Raw genomic sequence first — 14699 nt, forward strand, 5'->3', positions numbered from 1 at the left:
ACTTTGACAGCGAATCACAGACTACACTTTGAGTGTTTGTTTTCAGACTGCCACATTCCACTGCGGGACTACTGTTCAGCACCGCTGTTGGCCTCATCTGGCCTCTGGATTTGGGACCATACACAGTATACCAGATGTTTGCTTGGTTAGCACCAACAGGAAAATGTGGGGACCTTTAGCTATTCAGCTAAAAGCAAAGCTCCAGTTACAGTTCACACTGCTTCCAAGGGGAGTCATCTGGACATCCAGAGCCCCGTCTCAGCATGTGGACAAACTAATCCATATAGGAAGAGTTATGAATTGTTTTGTGGTCAAAAGTAGGTGCTGAGCATCGATTTAACATGTTACTGTAGATGGAAAAAAAAGGCTACCTGAAAGCTGTCTTGAAAACTTCCAGAAGAGAGGTCTGTTTTTCCATGCTCCTCATCTGTTGGAGAGATTAACATGAGCCCTTTGCGTAAGCAATTATATAAAAACATAATGATGTGTTGGTCTTTCCCTTTCTATGAAAAGGGAAGGAGAATTACATAAGAAAGAACGATTGATAATAAAATTGTTTATCAAGCATGAGTGATTTCCATGAGGAAACATCCTACTGAAGAGACAAATTATTACATGGGGAACAGACAAACTGAAGAGCCTGCAGGTGCAGCAAGCATCACACGGAATGAAGACAAACAGATGAAAACAAACACAAACAACATATGCCAGGCAAATAAATACATGCAAAAATAATTGAGCAGCTAAGACTGGCAACAAAGATGTCAAAGAAATGGAAAAAAAATGCACAAAAACACACCATCATGCAGGTCTCCATTCCTCTTCTCCTGCATGGCCTGTTCAAAGCTGCTGTGGAGAATCTTGTTAAGGGTGCCGATCCACTCCTCCATCTCCACTTCACTGTCTGCAGCCAGCAGGAATGTACTCTTATCCTGCATCTTAAGCTCAAAGGCAAACCGCCGCACTTTGCTGTTCTAAAAAACACAAATACAAACACTCATTTAATATGGTCCATTCTGATCATTTCTTAAATTCCACCTTAATTAGATTACAGCTCCAGAGGTGCCTTTTGAAGCCCATTTTCTACAAGAACAATTTACAGAATGCACATTTTAATTTTTCTGAATTCATTGCGTTCTATGGTTTCAAAGACTCTTGAAACCTCTACCTGAACAACTCCCATGCATGAGTCAAGGAAGATGGTTCCTTTGGGTTCTTTGGAGGTGTTTTCATCTTTGTAGAAGTTGAGGTTGTAAGACCCATCTCCAAGCTGAGCCAGATGGAAGTACCTTCTCTTGAAGGACTAGAGGATGAAAATAGAGAACGTTAGCTTCCCAAATGGCTCCTTTCTCTCTAAAAATACCAAGGAGTGGAGATGGGGCATGGGAAAGCTCAAGGGTGAAATGAAAATTTATGTCAAGTTTTGGGCTCCCGTATGCAAAGGGCTAATTTAATTTCCTTATGTGCAAAGGGAGAAAGAAAAATGTAATAAGCTGCTACTGGTTAGTTGAGGTTTGCTCTCAGAATAACAAAATCGACTTACTCTGTAAATTTGTTTTAGTTTGCTTAACTTTAGAGCCAGTTAGCTTGTTGCTTGTTTAGTCAAACCTTTTATTGAACTTGAAATTACTGGTCTTGTCAACTGATAATGTTTTGTTTGGCTAACTTAAAACTTTGAGGTAGATAAACGTAGTAAATTAAGTTGAGCCCACATCTGAGGAGTTATAGTTTAGAGTTTAGAGATCAAGAGTTGTTAGCTTCCAGTTGAATTGCTTATTCCACTACAGCAGAAACCACTACAGCTTTTATCAGTGGTTGAAAGTAACTAAGTACATCCACTCAAGTACTGTGCTAAAGTACAGTAGAGGTATATGTACTTTATTGGAGTATTTCCATTTTATGCTACTGTATTCTTCTACTCAACTATATTGCTGCAACTTGCTACTTTTACTTTAACATAAGTAGCAGATCTAAGCATTTTTTCACCACTTTGTTGTACTGTTAACAGCCACAGTGAAACATGCATCAGTGGATCATGGTTTGAAATCTGTGGCTCAAAACACACCGGAAACAGAGAGCTTGAGGGGTATGCAAAGTCATCTTCATCATGGTTTTCGTTTTAATTTTGATCAGAGAAAAATATATATATATATATATATATATATATATATATATATATACACACACACACACACACACACACACACACACACACACACACACACACACACACACACACACACACACACACACACAGTAACTTTCCTCAAATTAGTAAAAAAGAAGTGTGCTAATATGCTTGATTTGATGAGTTAAGTAAATGATCGGTTGCACATTCAGTCAAGTCAAGCTCTGAAATGGTTCCACCATTACAGATCACAAGTTAACAGAACTTTCTCACTTAATAATGAATCACAGCATACGATTTTAAGTTACACTGTTGTTGATAAAAAAGACCGGCAATTGTTATTTCCTACTTTAAATGTTGATCATGTTTATTTCAAAGTTTTAACAATCTGTGATCCTTCTTTATGCTCAAGAAACTAAGTTGGTGTTTTTACAGAGAACACACAGTCAACATTAACAGTCAACATTTAATGCGAAAAGGGACTTTGAGAGGCTATGTTGTTTTTAGTGGTCAAAGAAGAGAAGAATGGGGGGTGGGGGCTTTCACTCTTCTGTGCTCACCCGCATAGTGACACTGATTGCACTGTTCATGTTGCCTTTGTACAGCCAGCCATGTTTAGACACTCCTCCCTTCTGAGATCCCAGAGAGGCTGTGTCCTGCAGGGGGTAAAGCAGAGGACACACATTAATGCACAAAATCACATAGAAAGATGAGAATTACAAACATTTCTATCTATATACTGTGTGTCCTCCTATCTTCCATTCATGGATAAAATATGTACACCCTCCTGCCCATACATTAATTTACACATTTTGCTTTGAGCTTATAAATTCGCTGACTGCCCTCAAGGCCAGGGGGAGCAGAGGCTTGCATTGACTCTCCGTTCAGTCCTGAGAAGAACCCTGTTCATTAAGATCAACATTAAGATCAACGCTCCACTTCTCTGATCTCAGGGGCCTTCAGCCATGACGGTGTGTCCATTAAAGGTCGCCGGGCCTCAGTTAAATCAGTGCCCAAAGCGAGGTTATTACTGGGGAGGGATGTGGCCTTACAAATGTCATGAAGACGTTGGCTATTCTGGGAAATGGTGAGGGCCCAGGACATTGAAGAAAACAGCCAGAGGCTGGCTTGTAAAAAGGGCAGTGAAATTAAACAAATGAATACGGCGTTGGGCAATGAATTAAAAGAATGGTGTTGGTGCGCGGTTTGAACAGGGCTCAGTGAGGCCTACAGAAAAGGCTGAACTCATTGCCCTTGTAGGATCATTGTTATTAACACTTCGAGGGTTTGCTGACTGGTCAGCTGCGTTCTTTACATGAGCAGAAGTGAACAGTGAGAAAACTGTAGGACAAACAGGGTTTCCTAAATGAAGGGTAGGGAAAGCTTGGGACTAGAGGACTTACCTCATCTTTTTCCACGTCTTCATCCACTTCAAACAGGTGAGCTGCTAGTTTCTCAGGTCTTAACACCTTACTGAGAGGAAAGGTAAAAGAGAAGTTAGTTGTTTTTTTTTTTTATAGGTTACATCAGCAAAATATAAACATTCGACACACAACTATGAGAACTCACATGTACCCATATACACACATACAGGCAACCCCCCAAACATACAGGTAAGAATGTTAATACAACAGCAGGATTGATACAAAGAAATAACAACTTCTCCGCTTGCTTGCTGACTAGTATTCACACACCGCACACATGCTTTCAGAGCTGACTCTAAATTTGGATTTTTTAAAATCAAATCATAATCTCTCTTTTTTTCCAAGTGAAGTGAGCTACTAATTCCCCAGGTGTAATATGATCAAATTTAGGTCTAGAGACCTGCTGGCATGGTTAGGCCAAAGGCAAGTGCACTCAAAATAATCAGTTTTGTATGTTATGAAAGCATGTGCAAGGATTTCTGCAGCTGCGTTAGATAGATTTGGGCCGATCTTGGCTATGGTACACTTTTGAAAAGGCAGACTTGGTAACATTCTTGATATATGGCTCAAAGGTAAGAGGGGCTGGAAATTACATAGCAAATTCTTGACTATGTGGCTCTAAGAAATATTCTCTTTTTTTTCAGAATACAAAAAAGTGCAAAATGCAAAAGGTTTTTTTTTAAATTTATTTCAAGGCTGCTTAGGAATGCTTGTAGTTTTACAGGATTTAGCTGAAGTAAGGCAGCTGCTTCGCTTATGTGCAGCTCAAACCCCAGATGGACCATTTGCCTTTTGACTTTTTAAAGACCCAGCTTGCTCTGGGGAACTACTAGCAAAAACAGTATCAAGGCCAAGGCCAGGGCTTGTCTAGTTTCTATTCTGCAATGTGTTAAACATGACATCCAACATCTGTAAAGCACATTCCTGTCCTTAAGGAAACTGGCTCGACCTAGGAAACATAATACATTGTGGGATTTCCTTTATGTTTTAATGATCAATTTAACTCTAGTCCCAGAATAGCTCTGCTTATCCTTGGTAGAAAACATAGGAAGCCTTCTATTGTTATTGCGGACGAATTTGGAGCCTCCAAGCAACAGATTTCCATGTTTCTAGGGTTCTAGGAAACACGGAACACGGCTGTACACAAAGGGCAGTGTCACTGAACACAATAAGATTTAAAATATGCCTTGAAGTGCCTTGGCAGCCCAGTGTGCGATGCTGTGGGCAAAAGCAGACTATTAGCTGGAAAGCACATGCATTTATAAATACAAAACTCCTAGAGAAAATACAGAGTATGGCGAGAGTAAGTACACAGTAAATCCACGAGTGATTTAAACAGCGAGGTGGCATTTTGCTTTGTGAATCAAAACATTTTAATAGTTACTTTTTTTTTACACAAATTAACACTATAATGTGAATTTACTATTAAACTTAGTATTTAAGTCATTTTGTACAACAAGAGCAGATTTTTGAAAGCAGAATAGGTGGAGGAGGTGTATTTCTATTCCATTTACTGATTTTAACACCAAAAAGAGGCAACAAGTCATAGATGCCTCATGTTTGTGGCATTTACCTCCTAACAAAAGCCAATTTTTGCCTTTTTCAAGCCATACCACAGTTGAACGATAATCGTATTCATGTTTTTAAAAGGACACTAAGCAGCGTCTAGGGATGGCAGTGTCGGTCGGTCTACCTCTTTGTTCCAGACTGAAATGTCTCAACAACTACTGGCCGGATAGCCATGAGATATTTGTACAGGCATTCATGGGGTCTGTAATGATGTAAGACGAATTGGGCACTTTGGTGATCCCTTAACTTTTCACCTAGAACCACCGTGAGGTCGAAATTTCAGTTTGTCCAATTACTGCGGTTAATGACCAAACACCTGCTAAACAAATGACATTTCCATCAGCCGCAGCTGTACTTTGCATGTCTGATAAACAGTATACCTGCCAAGGATGTTTGCATTGTCATTGCGAGCTTTTTAGCATGCTGATGTGTTGGAGCATGTAGCTCAAAGCACCACTGTGACTATGTACAGCCTTGCAGAGCTGCTAGCATTGCTATACACTCTTAGTATTGTTTAATATAGTAAGTCATATTCTTCTAATGTTGCCCTGTGACATGGCAGTCACCTTGGCTGCACAGATGCATCTTAGTGGACTGTTAAGTATACTGTGTCATCTTTCACTATTAGTGTGCATCGAGAGAAGTGTAAAAGTAGTCCTCTCCCAAACCATTTAACACCTTTGGCCGCAGTCTGATGATGGACCTGTCAGGAAAATGGTTTACACCTCAAAACGCCTGTCAGTACAGCTGAAGCACACACGTACAACATTTCCTGTGGGCTACAAGCACTCACTTTGGGAGCTGACGGAAGTCTCCAGAATACTCCTCATACTTGTAATTGACCACATGCCAGTCGGACTTGTAGGTTTTGATACACTGCAGACACAGAAATTGAGGAAGGGCTAAGGAGTCATTTCAACAGGAGCAAATTAAGTCATGTACTTACATACACGGTCCACACATGGACAGGCTCAGATTTCCATCCAAAAAATAATTTTATAAGTAGAAATATTCTTGGATGGACTTTTGACATTGCTTTTTGGGCAGGACTTTAAGCCTTGAAGGGGTTTTAGTAGATGCCTCTTAATATATATCCATATTTCTGTCTAAATGATCCTGGCACAATTCTAGCACATGAGAAAAGCACAGCAGACCAAAAAAAAAAAAATATATATATATATATATCATTGATGTCTAAAAAGAGAACACTTAGACTTAGACACTTTGAGTTACACCACATTTAGAGAGGATTAATATAACGGGGGGGGGGGGGGGTGAATAATTAAAAATATCCCCTCCTACCTCATAATCTTAACAGTAATCTTTCTGGATGGAATGTTAGCCACTGGTTAATTACAGGAACTTGTTTTGTAACAGACAATATGTGCTGTGGGAAAAACATGTGACCTGATTCTTTATCATTATAATTGTTAGTATAAATGGTTTTCTTTACTTTATCCATTTCAAGGTCCAATGAGTGACTACATTGGCAAATTGTAGCATTACATGTTTTATGTGCTTGCACCTTAATAACTGCGTTCTTTCTGGAAATGGCAATACAAATATGTAACCAAAAAACAAAAGATACAGACTTGATATAATCTGCAAAGTGCTAATACAAGTAGCTCCACAACACATAAAATCAGTTCAGCAATACAAAAATAGACCAGTAAGGAGAGAGTCACCTGGAATATGACATTATAACACCTCAGTTTGTGGAGTCTTGCTTTGGTAACGTTTGTATTTACTTATTCCTTCATTGAGCTGTTGTGTGTTGACTGATGTGCACAAGCTCTAAATACACTTTTAGATACACTTTTAAAATGCAATGCAAAGCATCTCTCCGGACTGGACTTGAAATACGAGAGGGCCACCAAGTGTGCTGAAAAAAAGGGGAAAACTGGGGCCGTACTTATTAGTGGAGTAGGGGGGGAATATCATACATAATACTGAAATCACCTCAGCCCTCCTGTCCAAATGGGGCTTTCCTCTATAATATTTGAATTCAGACAAATACCATGAGATTTTGTAACATTTAGTTAAAAGGTTGCAAGTCAACATGTCGTGGAGGGATTATCTTGGGTAAAAATGCTTCATTCATTCCTACATCCAAGACAGGAGCAACATGTGGCACAGCCGCAACACATAAACACTAGTAGTATCACTTGGTGTATGACATTCCAATATGTGGAGTTACTTAAAGTTGGAAAATAAATTCTGAAACAGAGCGTCCCATCTGTATAAGGATGCGCTTCTGCTCCAGATGTAGTTATGATGTAATTCCTGGCTGCAGCCTTGGGGGACTATCCCCTATCAGGGTCTTGCAGGCCGCAACACAACCAGCCCCAGCACACAGCTCCTCTGAAACAACATGACGTGAACCACCAAAGAAGTGTGGACTCCATCTGAGGCCAATACACTGCAGGAACCGTGAGGGTGGAGAACACAAATGCAAGTTCATTTGAAGGCTAACAGCAACATTCTTGACATCCAACGTATCGGTTTTCCCTTGTCTCTAATTCATGCGAACGGTCAACAAACATTGTTCTTTTTCACTAGCTTTCTCGGAAATCTAATCAGCTCTGCTTTATCTATATACCATAAACAAATTACAATGAATCTTTGGCTGTATTCATGGTTGAACATATGCGCTCCAGTATCTGTTCTGTTCATTTGCATTGTCTGGACAGAGCCGTAGCACCTGTGTTTCCAAACAAAAGGAGAGGGCAGGCCTTCGGTCACAACAGAGAGGTTGAGGCTTTGGCCAAGGTTGACGGATAAAGAATGGAAAAAGCAAGCTTATGTCCAGGTATGTATCAGTTTTACCTCTTGGACAAACAGAGAGTGAGCTTCTTTCTCGGCAGTCTCTGGCACGGTTGAGGACAGAGTCCTGCCCTGGCGCCGCAGGGTGGAGATCTGAGGAGAGAGATGGAAAGTAGGCATGAAAACAGACTGACAGAAGAGATCCGCACAGCAGATTCATCCTGCTAGTGTTTTTACATATCAGGGCAAATTCATTCAGTCGGTAGACCCATCTTTGAGTCTATTATCTATTTATCGATCCCAATGTGGCAGCTCACGTTGTATTTTCTTTCAAAGGATGGTCAGAGATCAAGGAAGCTACAGACCAGTCTCCATGGAGCTGGTAGGGATCGGTGCGCTGCTCATGGAAACTTCAGCAGCAACATCCAGATGGTCAAATCATATCAGATTGTCACCTCAAAATGGCAAAGCGGACATTCAAAGAATAGCAACGGGGGGAAACAGCTAGCCTGGCTCTCTCCAAAGGTAAAGAAAAACCTTTACTTATATTTACTTATACCTTTAATTATATCTCGTTTGTTTTAATCCATACAAAAAACAAAATATAAAAAGGACAAGTGTGGTTTTATGAGGAGTTTCCTGCAAGAAATACTTCTTATTCTGACTTCTTTGGTTTATCTTAATATTTTTTTTTTTTGTACGGACAAAGCAAATGTGATATTATGTGTTAATTAGTGAGCTTCAGATATGCTGGAAGCTGTTTTTTTTTTTTTTTTTAACCTTTTGACAGAGCCAAGGTAGCTGTTTCCCCGTTTACATTCTTTATGCTAAGCTAGGCTAATCATCTCCTGGCTCGCTTTTTTTGGTTTTAAAAAAGTGGAGGTCGTCTTATATTCGAGGACTTGACATTTATGTGTTCGCAACATCAGATATTCTTTTTTGAATGGAGCGAGTACCACTGTTATTGCCAGTTCCTGCAGAGTCATTCGTAGTCTTAATGTGGGTAGGCTAACAAGTGTTTTCAACTTTGTTTATGGTGAGTCTTCGAGAGTCGGTCAGAAGTTTTCCATTCGCAAAGTTTAACAGGAGCAGGAGTTTCTGAAGGCTCATGTAGCCTAACGTGTTTTGCTACCATGGAAATAAATTCCTGACAACTGAAAATGAGTAAAATCAAACATAGAGCCTCCCAACATCTTTACCGCAGAAATGAGGGAATATAGAGTATGAGTATGTGACTGATAGCCAAGCTACACAAATGTGAGGTTGTCTTATAATCAGGGTTGTCCTATATTCAGGCCAATATAGTATTTAGCGTACCGACATGAAAGGTTTATCAATCCTGTCATCTAAGCTTAAGAAAACAAATTAGCTTATTTCCTAGGAATGGTGAAATTAGTGTTTCTAAAGCGTTAAGGGTTTTTGAAATACTGTGTCAGAAATAGGGTAATTTCACAAAGCTTCATTTGCACCTTGCCATCTATTGGTAAAACATATGTCCTGAAAATGCCTGACCTGAATATTCTATATCAGAAACAAAGCCGAACTTCATCGTGTGGTCCAAACAGCTTACAGGTGAAGGTTTGGCCTCCCACAGAGGATCACCGATTTGATTTTCCTACTGTGACCAGCGTGCTAACGTGTTTTTTTTGACTGACATTTTTCACAGATTTTCAAATCCTTCTTGTCGGATTAAATTTATTAGAACCTGCTGGAATAGGAAGTAAACAAAATTTAAGAGATTGACAGATCGTAGTGACAAACTTTGGGCAGAGTTTTGTCTTCAAATATCCGGTATCATACATAACATCCCTAGTGTTTACCAAAATACTGAACTATTATTTCAAACAAAGTCTAATTTATATACTGTATATGTGTAAATAGAGATGAAAGGGGGTGCTTTTGCTCTTTTGAGCTGCTCAGAGAAAAAAACAACCAATACTACAGAGAATCTTCTGCAGCCTTCCCCTTTTCCAGTCCTAATTCTTCCCCCTGCCAGCCTTATTAGACGGATATAGCCAAAGAGAGGAGAGCGAGCATCCATGGCCGGGGAGCAAAAGGCACCTCAGGGCATCAAGACTGTTGGGCTGGCACGTCTTCTAAGCTATTGGACACTGCAGACTTCATTGCTCCCACTTAGTGCTCTGCTTTTCTAATCAACCAACAAAGATGAGTAGGACACAGTGGCACAATGACCTAGTTTTGTCATAAATCTCCTATTCTTACACTGGAAAATATATATAGTTATTGAACCTCTGCCCTAATTTGTCCAGTTCACTCTTGCAATAGCTATCAAAGATGTGTCAGTGGTACTATAAATCACTGGCAATGATGATATATCTACATCTGAAGTAAGGAAAAAATTGGTCATTCAGGCCATTAAGGCAGTGGGTTGGCTACAAAAGCCTGACAAAAGAACTGACATTTTATTTTATTTCATTTCATTCCTTTGTTGTTTGTTGTGTAATGGGAAAAAAAATACTTTATTACAGGAATAGTTCAATGCTTTGGGAAATACGCATGTTTTCTTTCTTACCCTGAGTTAGATGATAAGATCCCTGCCGCTTTCATATCTGTCCAATAGATATGAGGCTGGAGCCAGCAGGTGTTTAGCTTAGCTTAGAAGAAAGACTGGAAACCTGGCGTAACAGCTAGCCTATTTTAGTTCAAAGGTGCAAAAAAAAAAAAACCAAAACGCCTTCCTCACGCAATATCTCGTTTAATCTGACTATCTGACTACTAGTTTAGGTTAGCATAAAGACTGAAAGTAGTCTTGTTTGTTAAATCAGTATAACAGCCAAAATCTATAAAGAGAGATAGAGAGAATGGATTAAACATGCTAATTAATTAGTGAGCTTTGGAGATAATGGTAGGTGCTGGTAAGTATTTTTTTAGCTTTGGACAGAGCCAAGCCAACTGTTTCCCCCTGCTTCCAGATTTCATGCAAGTCTAAGTAAGTCGTTTCCCAGCTCCAGCTTCATGCAGTATTTAGCATACAGATATGATAGCAGTGTTAATCTTTTCATCAAACTCTAGGCGAGAAAGAGAATATTTCTTAAAATGTCAAGCTATTGCTTTCGCTTCAATACTATGTGAAGAGGATAAGATAAAACTGCAGGGGCTAAGATTCCCTGCAATCCATGACCATAAAATCTCAAGGGTGATTAGATACGGGAATTTCCATTCATGGGTGAATGAACAATTATCATACCCCACTATAACACAGTATGACACTTCATAGGCACTTCGGTTGCACTAGCACAAGTTTTGGAGCCCACTTCTCAGTCTGCACTTTCAAAAACTCACTCAGAACAAACCGTTCGGCACACACAGCCCGTCAGTTTGACCAGTCACTCACGGGAGACTTTGACCAAAGCACAGAGCTGTCAAAGAACTGCCAGCAAGAACTGCTGGCTGCCAATTAACGGCATTCCTTTCACAGTCATTAAACCAGCGCTTTGATGGCCTCCGCTGCGCCAGAGGAGTCTGTTCCCAGCGGCAGTGGCGCTGCAGGGTAGACAGAGTGATACCGGGCTGGAATTAAATTTTCTAACATGGAGATATCTGGGCAGGGTAGATAGGGAGAGGAGGAGAGAGATGTGTCTTCTGAAGTCCTCCTTCTACTTTGAAAGATGAAAGTGACTGCAGAGTGAGTGTTTTATGTGTCCATTTGTATGGTTACATGTGTGCAGGATCAACAATTTGAAGACTCTGGACGATGAAAAATTCATTTTTTTTCCTCACCTGACCACAATCCCCTGCTTTATATTAAAACTTTATAATTAGCTGATTATGAGCTACATTAAAAAATGCACTCAATTCAATATTTTTCCGACGACATTTCTGCATGCAGAGCATTCTGTATGACTGTGCATGTAGGAAAAGTTCATCCATAACTCCGCCACGCTCTCTTCTGCATGTGCATTGTGTGTGTATCCGTATGTGTGTGAATCTGTGCAGCACGTGCACAGGCTGGACCCACATGTCTGCCTGGCTCCCCCTCTTCTCCTCTCTAAGCCCAGTGATGTAAAACATATGGCAAGTTAGACAGATGGACCGACTGGGTTGGACCAGACACACACACAAACACACACACACACACACACACACACACACATTCACACATTCACACGCAGTGTCCAGGGCAGTTACTAATGGCTGTGCACTGTAGACGGCCTTGTAATGAAAACCACTCATCATTTACTGATTGTGAAATAGTCTGAAAGCAGACTGTATGTTCTAGTTTTCCCACCACACACTCTGTTACTGCTATGAACTTTAATTCACAGGTGCATCTATGCTATTCTCTTGTTTTGTTGCCTTAATTTGACGGTAACACTACTTTCTATACGACACCAACCAAATCCGACTGAGAAAGGGAAGGTCTTACACAACTGGTCAAAAATACATTGTTTCATTTTTATAAAAGGCTCTGTAATTTCCTAAAACAGCTGGGCGCTGTAGTTTTTAGCAAATGTTACTCAACCGAGGAAATAATACATTTGTTGAGGAAATGTCAGCTGCAGATTAATACACATTTAATGCTCCGGTGAAAATTTACAAAAGTGGGACGGTGTATGTGGGACTGAGTCAAAATAAACCACCAAGGACATGTTCATCATACTGAAGGAATCCAGCTACTGTTGCTAGCTGGTGTTGCAGTGTTGTTCACTGATGTGTTTTTAATACTTTTTAGGGAGGAATAAGATATATCAGGCTATGGATACACACACACAATACTCATCAGTAGGATCAATTAATTGCTGGTTTTAATCATCTCAGGGGACTTGTAAAAGAAAAATGTTGAATATCACCAGACTGATCCTTTAGAGTTTGATTACTTGTGTATTTTATTTTTTCAGAAGACTTTAAGAATGAAGGAATGACAAACATTTGATCATGAGCCTCTTCGTGTTTTCTCTTTTTCTGGGAGTGGACCCCGCTGAGATCCGTTCTCAGTACTACGGTGATGTAATGTTGATACAGTCTTTGAGCTCCTTTGTACACACATGATTCTATGGAGCATGGAAATGTTTATGAGAGCGTGAGCCAACGATTACATGCAGTACATGTAGGCTAGGAGTCAAATTTATATCCAACTTTCACACATGGTTTTCCCATGATATAGATGATAGCATTATTTGCCTATATGCTTCTGATCAACTGTGCTAAGCTGGACCTGATTTCCTCAAAAGACACCAGCCAAGTGCAGTGAAGCGGAACTTAAACAGCAACAAGGCATAAAAGGACCAGTGTGTCTAGTGTGTCCATGAACTGCACTGGTTTGCAACAGCTATTTGTAAATCCATCACTAAGTTTGTGTGAAGGCCTTCCTAAGTACTTAGTAACTACTTGATAGTTTTAAACTAATGATGTCTTAAATTGGGTTGCACTGTTAAAAGTTAAAGAATATCTTAGCTATTGAAGGCTTTAGCAAAACGCTGCCAGTTGGCTCCATCACCTAGCAATTAGCAATGAGCTGACTCTGTCTGTCAGCAATGCAACTAAATGTAGCCATGACAGCGGAGCATTTAGCAGCTAAAGACCCAGATGTTTTTCTCAGGAGTCAATGGACACCACAAACAGAGCTAAAGGGAGAGGGAATATTGGACTTCGATTCATAGGGTGGCCAGAAACACGACTCCAAATGATTGCTAATGTTGCTCTGTGTCTTCTGGATGTGTAAAAAGGCAACTGTTTGCTAACACGTTAGCTTTATCAACTTAAAAGGTGTCAGTGTTGTGTTGCGGCTTGTTTTCACTGTGGACAAAAGGTGGACAAAAAATGAGTGAATGCAGTATTTTTGTTCTAGTGAATCTGACATTTCAAATGGGACGGAAAACTCGGACAATATTATTGTGTGTAAAATAATTTTCTAAACAGGCAAACTGTTTCAGACTTCTGCATTAGCGTGGACAGAGCCTCAATTAGCATCCGATTCAAGGTTACTGCACTGAGTCTGACCTATTAGAGGGGCAAGGCTAATCAAAAATGTGCCTACAGGGCTCAATAACTTTCTCTGTGTCTTACCTGGAAGTCGTCGGTGGGGAACTGCAGCATGTCCCGCAGAACATCACTGATGATCTGGGTCTTCCTCTGTAGAAGGACATTCTCATAGTCCAGAGGCTCTATGATCTTCGGCTTTACCTAAATGAACATATGACAGTATCAGTCCAGCTTCTGTATCTTTGGTTTTCTTTACATGTTGATGGGTAATTCATAACAAAGCTGGAGTTAACACCAAATTTTTCACTTATTTTTTTTTTTACACATAGCAATAATAATAATAAGGGTCACATTGCATGGATTGTTACAGAAGGAAATCTGGGGTGATTATTTTGTCTGGACAACAAGTTGCCATTGTTCTTTCACAGAGTAACTGGCTGACATCTACAGCAGCAGGAACTGGCACAGAGACGGAGATGAATGTGGGTTTAGAGAGAAGGAGACACTAGATGAGAGAGGCGAGGGATGGATGAGCGAGATGTAGTGTGTGTTATTGTACCAGTCACTATGTCATGAGGTCACATGCAAAACCTGAATTAGATCGTAAATTGTGGTCCTTGCAGCTCTCCAAATTTCTTGTCTGAGGATTTCCAAGAAAGGAGATTACCTCCTCATACCAGTGCCCACTGCAGGAAGATACATAGTCCAAACAGGATTCTTCATTCCAAAGTAAATCCTTATGCTACATTATAACAAAGAGGGCTTTGTAAGCATTAATGCTTGACAGTAGTCAAGATAGCTGAGCCATGATCTAGCGAGATTAAACTCCTCCTGCGCTGAAGATATCAGCTCAAACATTCCACATGAAAGAC

At 40.1% G+C, this 14699-nt stretch overlaps 1 protein-coding gene across 4 annotated transcripts in view; it reads right to left on the minus strand.

Annotated features, from left to right (window-relative positions):
• The window catches only part of dock9b (dedicator of cytokinesis 9b), a 62827-nt gene that overhangs the window by 28250 nt on the left and 19878 nt on the right, over window positions 1–14699 (minus strand). For all 4 annotated transcript variants that reach the window (XM_040141894.1, XM_040141895.1, XM_040141896.1 and 1 more), the window contains exons 2-9: window positions 13912–14028; window positions 7948–8037; window positions 5915–5997; window positions 3532–3601; window positions 2689–2784; window positions 1169–1303; window positions 800–974; window positions 372–427 (exon numbers count right to left, since the gene is read on the minus strand). In XM_040141894.1, the coding sequence (XP_039997828.1) occupies window positions 372–427; window positions 800–974; window positions 1169–1303; window positions 2689–2784; window positions 3532–3601; window positions 5915–5997; window positions 7948–8037; window positions 13912–14028 (822 nt within the window). The remainder of the gene's footprint in view (window positions 1–371; window positions 428–799; window positions 975–1168; window positions 1304–2688; window positions 2785–3531; window positions 3602–5914; window positions 5998–7947; window positions 8038–13911; window positions 14029–14699) is intronic.

This window comes from Xiphias gladius, chromosome 13 (assembly GCF_016859285.1).
Source record: "Xiphias gladius isolate SHS-SW01 ecotype Sanya breed wild chromosome 13, ASM1685928v1, whole genome shotgun sequence".
Classification (NCBI taxonomy): Eukaryota; Metazoa; Chordata; class Actinopteri; order Istiophoriformes; family Xiphiidae; genus Xiphias; species Xiphias gladius.